This window comes from Xyrauchen texanus, chromosome 4 (genome assembly GCF_025860055.1).
Source record: "Xyrauchen texanus isolate HMW12.3.18 chromosome 4, RBS_HiC_50CHRs, whole genome shotgun sequence".
NCBI classification, from domain to species: Eukaryota; Metazoa; Chordata; class Actinopteri; order Cypriniformes; family Catostomidae; genus Xyrauchen; species Xyrauchen texanus.
Window position 1 is genome coordinate 31,631,009 of NC_068279.1, and position 15,474 is coordinate 31,646,482.

The following is a 15,474-nucleotide window of genomic DNA, read 5'->3' on the forward strand; positions in this document are numbered from 1 at the left end:
CACAAACAACTTACAATCACAAGTTTCAGACCAGCACTGCTGAACAAAACCAAATTAGAATAGACCAAATCATAAAAGAAAGAATCCATTCATATTTGGACAATCAAAGTAAAAATAAAGTAAAAAGGAATGTTATCAGGCCCTAAACAGAAAGTATATTTTGGCAGAATATCTCTATATTTAGAAATACAAAACAGAGACGGATTCTTACCAAATACTGGCTCAGTGATCACAGTCTGGCCATAGAAAAAGGCTGACAGAGAAACATGGTTTCCAGAGGAAGAATGAGCCTGTGCTCACTGTGACACTGGGGAGGTTGAGACTGAGACACACTTTCTACCTCACTGTGAGAAATTACAGAGGTGAGAGAGAAATACTTCAACAAACTCTAAATCCTCATGCCACAGTTTTTCAGTTTAGCAGAAACGGATCAAATGCAGGTGTTACTGGGGAGGACAAATTACCCATCTCTTGAAGCAAAATGTATTTTTGAGCTGCACCTTCAGAAACAAATCAACATAATCAAGAGGTATTCATGTGCTGTACATAGTTACCATATTTTTTGTTGTTGTTCATAATGTCCTGTTTAATGTTTATTTCATTTTATATTGTATAGTGTATGTTATTTTATTCATTTCTTGCCCCCTTTCTTTTTTATACTATAATATTTTTTCCTTGTCATGATTTGTTTTGTGTATTATGATAATGCTTTGACAATATTGTGTGTAAACACAATCATGGCCATAAAGTACTTTTAAAGTACAGAGGAGAAGGGGAGAGAGATACAGAAAGAAAAGCGTTAATAACCACGTGATGAGGAGAGCAGACTTCATCTTGAAAGGCAAAGACAACAGTTTCAGAAGAGGGAACATCATCCAGAAGATGTCAATGGCCAAAAGACACCAGCATCTGGTGAACCCATCAGGTGGCAAGAAGATAGATTTGGAGATCAGCAAGAGATCCAGCAGAATGGCAGCATGGCCAATGCAGGCATCATTATGGTGGATTGTCCTGCTCATGTCCATTATTGAAGACAAGCTCCTAAAGGAATAATAATACTATCTACCTCTTAGCCTTATTGTTTTTTTCCTTTTATCTTATATACAAATAAAAAAGCTCCATCATTGTAATTTTGTATTTATATCTATATAACAAGACAAGGAACCACAATCACAGCTACATTTCTACTACATGCAATGAGGCAGTTTCTACTGCAATTCATTTTAAGATTCATGGTAGATTTGAGTGTTCTCTGACTACAGAAATGTAAGTCTCTACTAATGTCTATAAACAATACTGGGAAGTTTAATGTTAAAGAAATGTACCAATGCTACTTTATTGCTAGCAATTATTTTTGCTTTAAGTGGCTCTGTAATATCAGCGGTAATATCAGTTAATTAAGGCAACACTGTAGAAACCAGCACAATGCCTTTTATTTTATTTATTTATTTACAAAGAATAAAAAAATAAACATTTTTAATCAATTCTGCTGCACCATCACGTGCATATTCCACCCTATAATGAAAAGAATGCAGTACTTCATCAAATTTCAAATCAGTAAAATACAAAAGATATCTCATAGGACACTTAGGTGACATAAACATACCATAACGCCGGGTTTGCATATCCCCGTGAGCGGCACATTCTCGTTTCGGCACCCATATTAACACATTACACCATTATCACTGCAAGCGTGAGTCTCAAGTCGATAGGTCTTAGCATGGCAGTGAGCTGATAGTTTCGCCGTTGAGCCTATTTTTGACACATGGCTTACGCTGAGCTCAGCAGCCCTTGGTGCAGTACAACACTAAAATAATCAGGAGATTATAGAAAAGACAATAAGCAAATCAAAATTATTCAAACCGAACCTGTAGTTCACTACAATTTATTTGTCTGCATGCAAGTAACTCAATAAAATAACTTAAAGGAAAGAATTAATAAACTGCTTGACCTTTTGCCATTCTGTGTATATAGGTGAACAGTATAGACAAGACAGTAACAAATCACAACCAAGTGTGCTGATAAAGATGTCGCTGTTGTCCTTGAAGAGCAATAACTTCACCTTATTAAAGAAAAAATTTGCCGAAGGACCCCATAAATTTCTGTGCAGAGGTGCTGCTGTTTCTCCCGGAAAGATGTGGCCAATGTGAACATTCAACACGACTGCCTCGCTCACGGAGCATGTGTAAACCTGGCGTAAAGGATATACATTTTCCAAAAACTCTGTCAGTTTTACTCAAATTATTTTTCTAATAACTATAACAATGTGAATTTACTTTATATGGAATTGCACCAAACAGTAAGTACATGCACTTAATCCATATTAATTTGTTCTCACCGATGTAAATACACAGTAACACTGACACTATAATGTGACCACTCAAACTAGAAATTAATTTGACTGTGAATAATTTAATGTAACTATTAAATGGTAAAAGCTTTTCCTTGAATTTCAGCAATGATCTGTGAAATAATGAAAAAACAAACCACTATGTCTTTATTTACGATCGGACTTCTTAGATGCTGCAGCCTCTTTACGACCTTGTTTCAAACCCTGCATAGAAGAAAAGAGATTTTGAAAGAATTTGATGAAAATAACCAGGTGTAAAAAAAACTGTGGGTAGAGAGAATCAGAGATGTTCACATGTCTTGTATCTGAAGTCTTCAAGCTGGTGTCAGAGTCAAGTCTAGAGTATTTTGTCTGTTTATTAAATATATTCGAGTCTTTCTTATTTTGTGAATGTTTTCTTAAATCCCTAATAAAACTGATGTCGTCGTTCCGGTATCTTTAATTGTTTCCCCACATTCTTTGCATCTAGCCGATCTTCTTGAAGTTCCTGCTTCTGAGGACTCTACGTTAATATAACCAAATGTCAGTACATAAGGCACGGCTGGTGTCGCCATGTTTCATGGGACTTATATTCGATACTGGGAAATATGTGATGCAGATGTAATAAAACCATTAAAAGAAAATCAAACAAAAATTCTTCCTTTATGATATCAACAGTAGTGGTCAACTGACATATCGCAGAGGCCAATATTCAGACATTGGCCGTTACATTTTCGATATTTTTCTTGAGGGTGCCAAAAATCACCTGCTTGCATGTGAAGCGACTGAGACATGTAAACGACCAGTCACAGTTTTTTTGTTGTTATATGCCACTGTGTTACTACAATAATAGATCAGTGTTCAACACAGTCTCATTTAAACCGTCTGCATATCAGAGCCGCAGCAGACGAGTTTGAGCTCATAATGTGTTATGAGCAGTTACATTCTCCCTCTCTCTCCTCAACAGTTCACTGTAACATTTAACTTTCTTGTCTAATGATAAAAAGGCAAATATCAATAAAACTAATATCATATACTGTCTGCAAATATGCGCATATCTCATTTAAACAGATGTAATAAACCGACCTCACACAACTTCAGCAGATCCAGCATCCTGGAGTGTGGATTTATTTACCTCTAAAGCACATATTCTGCCATCAGCCTCTCCTCAAAGGTTCGCTGCAACTTCTCTAATGATAAATGGCAAATATCAATAAAACTTCTATTATATACCATCTGCAAATATGCAGATATCTCGCTTAATCAGATGTAATTCACGAACTTCACAAAAATATGTTTTTTTTCTTACCGTCGAGCGCTCATCTTCTATCTTGCTCTGAAGTGTGCATTCTATCAGCCAGAATGAAAACTTCAGGATTAGGATCAAAAGTTCCTGATTCACAAATCATGACGGTCCATCAGCCATTAGAAAACCTATATCAATCGACCACTAGTTAAAAGACTCAAGCTGCTTTTGAAATATTCACAAGTCCTCTTTGTAAACTCTGAAGTCATTTCAGGTTGTGTCTGAAGTTTATTATAATGCGACTTCAGTCGAGTCTGCAATGGGAGAAAGGTGCCATCCATTGTTCCTTGCAATCTACTCTGCCTTACAGGTTCCATTTGGTTAGGATTAGGTTGGGGGCAGTGTTACAGCATCTGTTGCCTGCCAGGAACAAACCCTGTACAATGGGCATTCAAGTCACTAACGCAAGTCTCATCTCTGGAGCAAATGTTGATTGAGGTTTGTGAAATGCAAGAATAACTGTACCATATAGTATCCAGTGTGATAGCCACTCATGTACCAGGAAATAAGCATACTGCCCAAGGTCTCGTCATCCTCCATGGTGTCTGGACTCATTGGTGGAGGTGGTGGGATCATCTGAGTCAAGAACACATTTAGATTTTTATTTGTCCCAAAAAGAGTTGTTTGTAAATTAATACTAGGGATGTGCAAAACTACCTATTTACAAAATTGACTAGTTGGTCGGCTGTCTGTATGACTAACAGACAAGCTGCTTTTATAGAACTCTTGAATAATTAGGCTATGTCCAACAGATCCCAATCACTTGTGTTTAAGAGGGATATACTCAATCTAAGCACAGCCCTTTAACAGGGTATCTTGTTAAATTATTCATTAACGTAAATATGTTAATAACCATAACTGCTTATAGCACAAAACTTTCAATATCAAATATAAAGCTGCGCAAAATCGCTACATCGCATCCCGGGTGCAGACTTATAAACTTCAATGTAACCAAAGCTCTTGGAATCATAGGGCTTAGGAACTTATGAAAAATGCATAACTGTCATGTTAGAAATAATGTGTCTCTCTTTAAAATTATCACCCCTAAAATATTGATCTCATTAATCAAACTCACTAATCAACTAGCCGGCTTTTGGATGACTAGTCAACCATTCTTGTCCATCCCTAATGAATACAGTAAATGTGAAAATATTCTATGTAATAGGAATTTAAGAAGATGTTTATAGGTCTGAGATGTGTACAGATGCTTCTTACTGGGGGACCAGGTGGAATCATGGGAGGCCATCCAGGGAAGAAAGGTCCAGGACCTTCTGACCGTCTGCCATCCGACTAGAAAGAACATGATCTTAGTAAGACATTTTTTATGGGAGATGCAATATAACTTCAATATAAGCACAGAGGGGGTCTGAGTAGCTCAGCGAGTATACATGCTGACTACCACCCCTGGAGTCAGCATCCAAGGTGTGCTGAGTGACTTCAGCCAGGTCTCCTAAGCAAACAAATTGGCCTGGTTGCTAGGGAGGGTAGAGTGGTCGCGATTTGTGGTTCTCACTCTCAATGGGGAACGTGGTAAGTTGTGTGTGGATCGCGGAGAGTAGCATGAGCCTCCACATGCGGAATCATGCACGACGAGCCACGTGATAAGATAAGAGACTTGTGCTCGCCACCTGGATTGAGGTAACTAACCGTGCCACCACGAGGACCTACTAAGTAGTGGGAATTGGGCATTCCAAATTGGGAGAAAAGGGGATTGTGCGATAATGCGATCTCTTCACAAGATTACATTTTTTATTTCACTGCTTAAGAGTGCACATTCAGCTTTTTAAACATATGCAAGTTGAGAATCACTTTGCACAAGTAACACTGATTATAGTGATTCATAATTCAAGGAAAGACAGTGGCCACAGACACAGGAATGTTCAATATTCACCTTATGAAAGTGAGGTCCAGGTGGAAGTCCAGGAGGGAAACCAGGAACCCAAGACGGAGGCCCCATGGGAGATCTGCCCTTAGATTTGTGCTTCTGATGACCAGACTGGTGTGGGGTAAAAGATCTTTCACTCTCTTCTGTCGATGACTCTGCCTCTTTGACCTAGAATTGGGCAAAAGAATGACGATATTTAACAACTGCATCATTAAACTCTCAAAAGACTAAAAGCTGTAGTTGATGCCCAATCACTTTCTCTAATTAATAATTGTCGTACTCTTTGTACATCTGCTGGCGTTTGAGTTTCCTCATCCAAGTCCGAACCCTCTGTTAGAAGGTCACTGAGGTTCTGTTCCTCCTCATTACCGTAGTCTGTATAAATGATGACACCGGTGCCCTTATCGTGGTCGATTGAGGAAATGGAAGCAGCATACAAGTTGCCATCCTCAGACCAGAATGCAAAACAGGAGTCCCCAACTTGCCACTGTATGACAAATTTGAGCACATTTCAGTTTATATACACTAGCCCAGAGATGCCCAAACCAGGAACTGAAGGCCAAACTTAAAACGAGCCTTGCAAATAAATGACAAGAGGGGGAAAACAATAAATAGATACAAATATTCCATTGACGCAGCTTCTAATTTGATTAATTTAGTACAGATAGCTTGCAGTGTTTTTTTTATATTATGAAATCATAGAGGAGGAGAAACAGCAACTTTTATATTTTAATACAATACAGTTTGATATAATGCAATGTTTACAGCCCACGACCCTCAATCAAGTTTGATTTTTGGCCCTTCACAGGAAAAGGTTTCAGCACCTCTGCACTAGCCTATATTGCTTGACTGAAGCACTGTTTGTGATTACCTCCTTATCAGGTGCTGCGTTGCATCTCTTTCTGCTTTTACTCTTTTTGTTGTTTTTCCGCTTCTTCCCAGGTTTATCTTTCTTGTTTGGTGGCACATCATTCTCTCCTTTCAATGCATTCTAGTGAGTAAGGGAGGCACAGGGAGACATACATTATGATTATTGAAAAAATAAATAAATAAATTATCAGCTGCATGATGGTATATGTTTAGAGTGTGAGGTGTTGCTTTTAATTACATAACATACCTTAAACGACACGACTGCTTTATCATATGCTTTAATCAAAGCTGTGTCATCCCAAATATCAGAATCATCACTCTGAAGAGAGGGAAAGATATAAATAATGAAATAGTTTCCACCCCAAATTTTAGTTTTATTTCATCATTTATTCACCCTCATGCAATTCCTGATTTGTATGAATTTCTTTCTTCTGCAGAACACAAATGAAGATTTTAACAAGAATATTTGTAGCTCTGTACATCTATTCATGCAATTGAATGGTGGCCAAAACTTTGAAGCTCCAAAAAGCACACAAAGGCATAATGAAAGTAATCCATAAGACTCCAGTGGTTGAATTTATGTCTTCTGAGCATGGCCGTAACTACCACTGAGGACACCAAGGTCGTGTCCTCTGTATTTATTTGTTGGAGTGTCGTTTCATTGTGAAGTGAAAATAGCTGACGAGACAATTATCCTTGCATCAATGGACCGTCACGTGACACGTACTTGTACTCGCTATCATGTCAACAACGAAAGTAGTCCCTATAGCGGAGTGTTTCCTAAACCAATTAAAGAACGCAACGCAATGTCTCGCACAGCTCACATAAGCTTCAATACACACAAATCCATTGTTCAAAATAAACTTGATGCCATGTTAATTTCTACCTGTGATTTTCATTCAAATGACCGAAAATGAAAAGCCTGCAACAAACTAAATTATTGCTTGGAAAGCCAGCAGTAGATGAGCAGACAAAGAGAAGGAGGGAAGGTGAGAAAGTTAATGGTTATGCAGTAAATAGCCTACATTATGAGATGCAATAGGGCTACCAATGAGATTCAAACCTATATCCTACTGAAATGCTGAAATCCAGTGGAGTTGCAGCTAGCTAATCTGCACTGACAATTAAGCTAAATATTATATGGATAATTAATGTGTTGTGAAGTGATGGATATTATCCTTTTAATAAGCATGGCCCAAACATAAACTATTGTTGAATGATATTATGGTCAGTTATTGGTCAGTCATTTAGACTTGTTTTATTATTATTATAATTAATATTATTATGTTAAATTCAACAGAGGAGACAAGAGAGAGAAGGCAGGCAGTTGAGGAGGAGAAAGAGTTAGGAGAAAAGAGGGAAATAATAGGTGAAGGGCCCTCCCAAGACAGTCAAGATGTGACACTCACTGTTCAGCCAATGACCCTGCAATATATAAATGCAGAAGCCACTACTCTGATGAGGAGAGGCAGAGCATCCTTCAAAACAAATGGAGCAGGGACCAGTATATATATATATATACCGTATATATCCCCAAAGACAATTTGGGAAAAGGCTGTTGAGGTATAGTGTGGAGTGGGAAAATAAATACCCCTGGCTACGGTACTCTCCATCTGAGGATGCAGCATATTGTTGTGTGTGTACTGTTCAAAAGTCAGAAAGGGTCAAACACCACATTCCAGAGGGATGGATTTAGGGATTGGAAAAATGCTCTTGGTGAGAAAAGGGGAATAATCTCAAATCATGGCAACACTCCAGGACATGTGGCAGCTTCTGAGTTGGCAGAAAATTTCTAGTATTTTTGACCTCGGTATTTGAAAAATCCTGGTTACGGCCTTGATTCTGAGGTGATAGTTGTTTGGGCCAGAAAAAGATTTTTCTATTTTTACTATAAATGTCACTTACACATACATTATTCTTTTGTTTTTGCTGATTCACATTCTTTGAGCATATTGTCACCTACTGGGCAGTGAGGATAATTTATATTAAAAAAAATTACTTAAAGGTGCACTCAGCAATTCCTGAGAAACACTGTTGATATTAAAACTCAATTGCCAAAACAAACACACCCCTTCCTTCAGTGCTCCTTTGGAAGATGATGTCTCCTAGCCCTAGACTTAACATAATCCTATATATATATATATATATATATATATATATATATATATATATATATTTGTCTGACCTTTTTCTCTAGGTCTGTTTCTCAACCATTTGTCAGCTTTTAACCACTCGACTCTTACGGGTTTCTTATTTGCTGCCTTTATGTGCTTTCTCGAGCTTCAAATTTCTGCTCACCATTCACTTGCATTTCTTGGGATTTACAGAGCAAAGACAACCAAATTTAACCAAGCTATTTGCTTTGTGCTAAATATTTTAGGAGCCAGATAAAACTCCAAAATCATAAAGAAAGGCAAAAAAGTTTGAGCAAACTGGGCGTGTAGTGTTTACTTTTAATGTATAGCAAATGAAACGTACAAGCTAGCTTATTAGCGAACAGAATCGGTAGCATTCAAAACTAACATATAAACACCGTCTTATCTAGCTATATCTAACCACTTAAATAAATCTTTAAATTGGTTTAAAAACTCACATGACCCGTTCCTCGACTAAATATGACGTCTTCTGCTACATTTGCCATGGGAATTGTACATTTACAACGAGTAGCAAAATTGACCCCAAATGCAGCGTGCGCCACTGATGATGTAAAACGCCAGATGCTGATGACGTTCACATCATGCGACACAATGAGCTTGCCTGTTACTTAGCAACTCGGAATGGCTCAGCGTTGAACGATTGCTTCTGACAAATTTACATCGACCAGGATTCACGATGCTTGATGCTGCTTTAAGCTCATACGGTGCCCAGGTTGTTTTGGTTTCATCAAGTGATGAGAATCATCCACCGGAGAATATACTTGACGGGTGTGTAGTTTGCTAGAAAGCTCAATAAACAACCAGAAGGCCAACTCACTGCAGCTTTAATTGTAGCCTACACTTCCATGGCACGTTGGTATTGAACTGTTATATTTTGTTGTCACTGATATATTGTATTACTTTCTGTAGACAAACGGAGACGTTCTGGGTTTCAACTGGCATGTTTCCTCAAGAGTTTATCATCCGCTTTCCAGATAACATGAAACTATTCACAATCTCCATTCACAGCTACAACAGTAAGTATAAGAAACAAGCATGGTACAAAACTGTCTCTTTTCATTTTGTGGTTATGCAGTGTTTATATTTGCATTTCAGTTAAAAACTTGAGAATAGAGAAAGGCACATCAGAGGATGCTGATAAATTTGAAGCAATTGCAGAGACAGGTAAATCCAAAATCACGTGTGTTAGTTTTCATTTATCTTTTTGAGTGTCACTGACGTGAATTTTCTACATTTCAGAGTTTGAGCACACAGAGAGCAGCCTACAAAATAATGATATTAATGTGAGTTAAATTAAAAAATGGAGTATATGCGTCTCCATATAAGATGCACAAAATACTCACCTTTCTTGTTCCTTACAGGTAAATGTATCAAATGCAACACATTTGCGGTTCCTCGTATTGTCTGGATATGACCATTTTGTCTCTGTACACAAAGTTAGTGTACAATCATGAGACGATCACCATCTTTGATGTCATTTATGCAAAGTTGCATGCGGTAACTTTAAGGCTGGCTTTAAATACAGCTGAATTAATCATAGTTGTTATTCATCATAGTGGATCAATGTATATTTTCTGTTACAACCAATAAATCGAGTCCTTATTTCTATAGTTTAATGTGCAATTTTTCTCTTCCTATTCCTGCTTCATGTTTTCATGTAAATACATGTAATTTAAGTTTGAAATCTGCAGAGTGCATACCCAGTTAGTCCTGCTTTGGCACTGGGTTCCTTTTGTCTCCTTAAAGGTCCCCTGACATGACATTTTCACTTTCTGAGGTTTTTTAACATTAATATTAGTTCCCCTAGCCTGTATTTGGTCCCCTCGTGTCTAGAAATTTCAGTCGGTGTAAACTGAGTTTTGGCTATCTTTCTCTGCCTGTGAGAAAATGAGATCTCAGACAGGCTGATCTTGAATCTCCCCTATATGACGTCATACAGGGGAAAGTTACCTCCCCCTTCTCTGCTTTGCCCGCCCAGAGAATTTGACCCGCCCATGAGAAAACGAGCTAGGAAGTACGAACGCGCGCGATTTTAGTTTATCCTCGAGAGATATCATGGCGTGTGACCGATCGATGCACAAAAGTTGCTCAATAATTGAATGCACAAATGATCACAGAAGTCTTTTTTTACTTCCTTCATCCAATCCCCAGAAGGATCAATGGATAAATTTCATTTACTCTGGGAATGCACCGACACAACACCAAATTTTTGTATGTCTGCGCCAAACATTTCACAGACGACTGTTTTCAAAACATGGGTCAGTTCAGAGCTTGGCATGCTGAACGTCTTAAACTGAAGTCTGGATCAGTACCAACTCTCTTTGGCTCACCTACAAACCTTGGACAAGTAAGTCAACTAATTATATATAATTGTGTTGCTTTACTATTTATGGTTACCTAGCTTGTTACACGTAGAATGTGGCTGTATCATTAGCTATGCAGCTAACAGCCGAGTTACTGTCGCTAATGTAAAGGTAGATAGCATCAGGTATACACCCACACTACACCTTGCCCCGCCTTTCGCCTGCTCATTAGCATTTAAAGCTACAGACACCGAAACGGCACGTCTGAAGGAAAGCTCATTATGGGTTGGCTTGTAGTGGCTATAATTCACCAAAGCTGAATTTTGTAAAGGAGATTTCAGATACAGTACTAGGGACCACTAAGGCCTATATCAAAGCCTACAAAAAGAAGCATGTCAGGGGACCTTTAAGAGTTTTGCACAGTCAATTTATGTGTTAATGTCTTGAAGTAATTTAGCTTTGGTTATCCAATCTATTCAAAGTTTAGATGAAATACTATTGCATGAAATTGACAAACGAAGAATTGTATGGTAATTATTGGGACATCACAATTTCGAGAGAGCACACACGATTTACACTTAAAATTTGTCAAATTATTTTGTTATATTTTAGTTTAACAGTAGTGGTGGTACTGTCTACTTAGACCACACCTGTAACTTCCACTTTTTAACAGTGGTGGGCTATACAGAGACATTTCTCACCAACTCTTATGTAGAGTTTTGTCCCACATGAGAATTTTGATGCAGGGGTCTAAAATCTAGCTGTGCTGCATGGATGTTCATGTTTATCTCATCTGAATATTTTTTTATTATTATTATTTTGGTGTTTGAGTACTACATGCATTTGAAATTGCAGAACCTTTACATATAATTGTTGAGAAAGACCATAGTGCCACATGCAGACTTTCAAGGCTTATAGCCTTACATATGCCAATATTTTGTGATGACTTTCTTAAATATAAGGGCCACAAAACGAAAAGAAAACCATTCTGCATATTCATATTTTTACAAATTTTACTGTTAATTTCAAACATGTCAAGTCAAGTGGTTTTTATTGTCGTTCAACCATATACAGTCAGTACAGTACACAGCGAAATGAGACAACGTTCCTCCAGGACCATGGTGGTGCATAAAACAACATAGGACAAACACAGAACCACATGAGACTACACAGACTAAATAACATACCTATATAAACAAGATGTCAGATCACTGAAATATAAATAACAGAAAAATACAAACATTATATATACACACACACACACACACACACACACACACACACACACACACACACACACACACACAAGAACATGCAGGTTTCCAATTTCTTTTTTTTTAAAAAAACACTATTGTAACACTTACAATAATTGTTAATAATATAAAGAGGTCAGCTCTGGGATGAAAAGAATTACCAGTAAACACAAGCAATGAGGATATTTGTTACCAAATAAAGTGCAGGATACCAAATAAATTGAGGTATAACATCATATTTACAAGTAATTTCTAACAATAGGTTAAGTGGTAATAATTTAGAGTAAAGCTCTGGAGTAGAATATACCATTATAACTGCAATGCTGACCTGTGGCACAAGGATTTACAAGCTATATGTAACAATAGAATAACAGTTAAGCACTGTGACGGAATGAAAGTAGAATTTTTGGTACTAGTTAATGTGCAATATCAAGTATCAGAGGTATGAAATAGGATTTACAAACTATAATAGAATTGTTAAGCACTGACGGAATGAAATAAGCCAATACTAAAGTCATGGTAAGTAGAATATTTGATACCAGATAATGTGCAAATATCAAGTATTAGATGTATAATCTAGGATTTACAAGCTATATTTAAAAATAGAATAGTTAAGCACTGTAACAATGAAATAAGCAGCAAATTGTATATGAAGTAATTGAGATCTTTGGTATCAAGGAATGTGCAGGATAACAGGTATAATATACATTTTGACATTCAACTTACACATGACAACAAGTGGGAATAAATATAATTAACAGCAGAAAATCTGGCTGTAGAGAACACAGCCAATCAGAATGTCTGGAGAGGTTGGGGACTGTGTGGCGTAGTGGGCTAAGAATCACCGGTTTTCCCGACCTCCAGAATGAGGCAGTGCAAATTAGCATATCTTCAGTGATTCCTCGTGCGCCTGTATAAAAGGACAAACCGTCCCATATTCATCCAAGGAGCTGCCCTCAAAGCAGGGTCACGAGAAAAAAAAATTAGCAATTTCCACAGTGAACAGTGTGGATTGGGTGAGTGTAGTCTGACACTTTTAGCAGGCTTTTTTAGGGGTCTTGATGTTACTGACTGCAGGATAAAGAAAGGGTTCCAGTTGTCAGTGATGCTGGGGTGTCAGTAGTCAGCCTAGGTTTAAGGGGTCGGCTGTGGGTCCCTCTCAGCTGTGCTGCGCCTTTTTCCACCTTCATGTTCAGATGCTCCTTTCAGGTAACGTTAACCTGGATCGCCTCATCAGTGGCATCCTGTGTTGCCGGGTTCTTCCGGATGGCTCCTGTAGAAAATAAAGATCTGTCATTCCATTTGAATGGCATAAGGTCATACACATCTACTTAAATATAAAAAAATATCCAACTTACTTTGAACAATGGTCTTCAGGAACATGTCTCTAAAACATGCTTTATCCCCTACACCAGTCCAGGTTGTATTGATGGAAAGGTGATTAGAGAAGATACTCTGAAGCATTCAGCCACACGGTTGTCTTTAGGTCCCTCCCACATTTGATTGCCAAAAACCGAAGCTGAAAATACAAAAAAAACATGTTACAAATTACATTTCTCTGAAGCTTCTCATAAATTTAAAATGTGACAGGCTGTGGATTCAGACTGTAGAATATGCAGTGTACGATCTTAATTTTACTTTTTAGATTACCCTATACCATTATAAACGAAATCGGCACACAAATCGTTGCTGGAGCTCTTTATCCTGCCTCAAACTGTTGTCAAGCAACGCCAAATCTTCCTGGGTGTCTAGGGGGGAGTAACAGATCCCCTGGCAGGGATAACTCTCCAACCGACACACTGGCACTGAAACGTTGCAGCATAGCATTTTGTCGTCCATGCTACGCACAACATCGCCAAATTCCAAGACGCCGCAGCATTAGGGTTTGATCTGCACCTACAGGGGTTCCCAGAATAAAAGAATAAAGTAGTCAGTCCTGGTCCTTCAACTACTAAACTATGACATTTATATCTAGGTCTACTACATGTACAGGTGGCCCCAGTGGGAATTAAACCAACAACCACAGGTGTTGTTTGCAAGTTGTACCTGATTGCCCAGTGCGAGCAAATGTCTTCAACATTGTCCCAACTTGCTTCACCTGCTCTTGAAGTGAGCCGCTGTCATCTGGGAAGTAACAATATATTGATTAGCAATACACTAAATATAATAGTAATATAATATAACCACAATTATCATACTAGTAACGTTCCCTGTAATTTCTATCCACAGTATGTTATGCATGGCATACAAGTTCATAATGAAGAACCCTTATGATAACATCAATTTCATTTTTTTTCTTTGAAGCAGAATATTTGTTTGTAAAAGGAGAGGAAAAAGAAAATAAAGAAATATTGGTATACAGACTTTGGTTGATATATCATACTGTACAGTGAAATGTGCTATTGTTATATCCCTACTCACCTGAAGGACGGATAGATCAGGAAAATCTCCAGTCAGGCCTTTGTAGACTGTGTGCTCCTGCATATCCACAGGTATTTTAATTCAAACATGCAACATATTGTAATAAATCTACAATATTCAGCCTTTACCTTACACCCTCGGTTGTTGCTCTACACTTTTATTATATTAAATACTTATTTATATAGCTTGCTCACTGTATAATCATGATAGCCTAATACTTATAACACAAGATTGCATCTTAAACGAATGACTGAGTTGAAAACTTGAATAAGAACGCATTTTACACAGAGGGGACCAGCTAGGGAAACTTACCTGCCTACAATAACTGTTTTCATTTGAGTTACATTAATCATGAATAACCTTAGCCGAGTCCCCAGGAACATCGGGCTATTAAAGTAACAAGCCTATAACTGCGGTCTTATTAATTCTAGCTTCACCATACACTCAAACTGTGAGGTTTATCTGCTTTCCTTATGGACCTGCTTTCCTTATGGACCTGAAGCACAATGCCCTGACAGTGACTTCACCGGTGTCCTGATCTTTATTAGAAACTGAGAGGAGACCAAGTTAATATAATTGATATCACAATTATCACAAAAATTAACAAACAGTCTGCTTTAAAACTAAGAAAAAACAAGCTTCTATACTAACGTTACATTAAAAATGAACACGTGGCTGAACTAGCTTAGCCGCTATCTGCCGGCACACCACATTAGATTAAAATACTTACCCTTGTAGTTGTGCAGATAACTCGATATGTAGAGTTTAAAGCCCTTGTCCCTCTTGCTTGTCGGAGCAGGGGATCAGGCATCAACAATGCGATGAACATCGCTGACGCCAGTATTTTCGGAAGATTCTGGAGACATCGAGTAAAAAGACATTTTGGGCTGACGCTAAGTAAACCGGAAACAGATATGGCGACAGCGGAACTTCACTGTTCAGTTTTTGCCA

The 15,474-nt window shown here is 37.9% G+C and overlaps 2 protein-coding genes across 8 annotated transcripts; one reads left to right on the forward strand and one right to left on the reverse strand.

Moving 5' to 3' along the window:
* Positions 1 to 1,416: 1,416 nt before the first annotated feature.
* On the reverse strand, positions 1,417 to 9,096 carry LOC127639248 (survival motor neuron protein 1-like). 7 transcript variants are annotated; one of them, XM_052121198.1, is made up of 9 exons: positions 8,984 to 9,096; positions 6,638 to 6,709; positions 6,392 to 6,511; positions 5,801 to 6,007; positions 5,527 to 5,688; positions 4,851 to 4,925; positions 4,101 to 4,211; positions 2,488 to 2,554; positions 1,417 to 1,515 (listed from the first exon to the last, which is right to left on the reverse strand). In XM_052121198.1, exons 1-8 carry the CDS (start codon positions 9,029 to 9,031, stop codon positions 2,498 to 2,500), a joined length of 852 nt encoding a protein of 283 aa, XP_051977158.1. In that variant the 5' UTR covers positions 9,032 to 9,096; the 3' UTR covers positions 1,417 to 1,515; positions 2,488 to 2,497. The 7 variants fall into 7 exon arrangements, 4 of the variants coding, with proteins under 4 accessions (XP_051977158.1, XP_051977151.1, XP_051977142.1 ...); XR_007969942.1 differs by having other exon boundaries at positions 1,419 to 1,515; positions 1,607 to 4,011; XR_007969941.1 differs by adding an exon at positions 3,639 to 4,011 and having other exon boundaries at positions 1,425 to 3,519.
* A 46-nt stretch (positions 9,097 to 9,142) lies between these two features.
* Positions 9,143 to 10,137, forward strand: hspb11 (heat shock protein, alpha-crystallin-related, b11). The gene is made up of 5 exons (XM_052125738.1): positions 9,143 to 9,314; positions 9,456 to 9,562; positions 9,642 to 9,710; positions 9,786 to 9,829; positions 9,908 to 10,137. Exons 1-5 carry the CDS (start codon positions 9,223 to 9,225, stop codon positions 9,998 to 10,000), a joined length of 405 nt encoding a protein of 134 aa, XP_051981698.1. The 5' UTR covers positions 9,143 to 9,222; the 3' UTR covers positions 10,001 to 10,137.
* Positions 10,138 to 15,474: the final 5,337 nt, after the last annotated feature.

Excerpts from the sequence above, each read along its gene's own strand:
- hspb11 (XM_052125738.1), top strand. The coding sequence starts at position 9,223 with ATGCTTGATGCTGCTTTAAGCTCATACGGTGCCCAGGTTGTTTTGGTT. Across the intron at positions 9,315-9,455 it reads CCGGAGAATATACTTGACGG|ACAAACGGAGACGTTCTGGG; the intron begins GTGTGTAGTTTG and ends TACTTTCTGTAG. Across the intron at positions 9,563-9,641 it reads CTCCATTCACAGCTACAACA|TTAAAAACTTGAGAATAGAG; the intron begins GTAAGTATAAGA and ends TTTGCATTTCAG.
- LOC127639248 (XM_052121164.1), bottom strand. The coding sequence starts at position 9,031 with ATGGCAAATGTAGCAGAAGACGTCATATTTAGTCGAGGAACGGGTCAT. Across the intron at positions 4,926-5,526 it reads CTGGACCTCACTTTCATAAG|TCGGATGGCAGACGGTCAGA; the intron begins GTGAATATTGAA and ends TGTTCTTTCTAG. Across the intron at positions 4,212-4,850 it reads TGATTCCACCTGGTCCCCCA|ATGATCCCACCACCTCCACC; the intron begins GTAAGAAGCATC and ends TTCTTGACTCAG.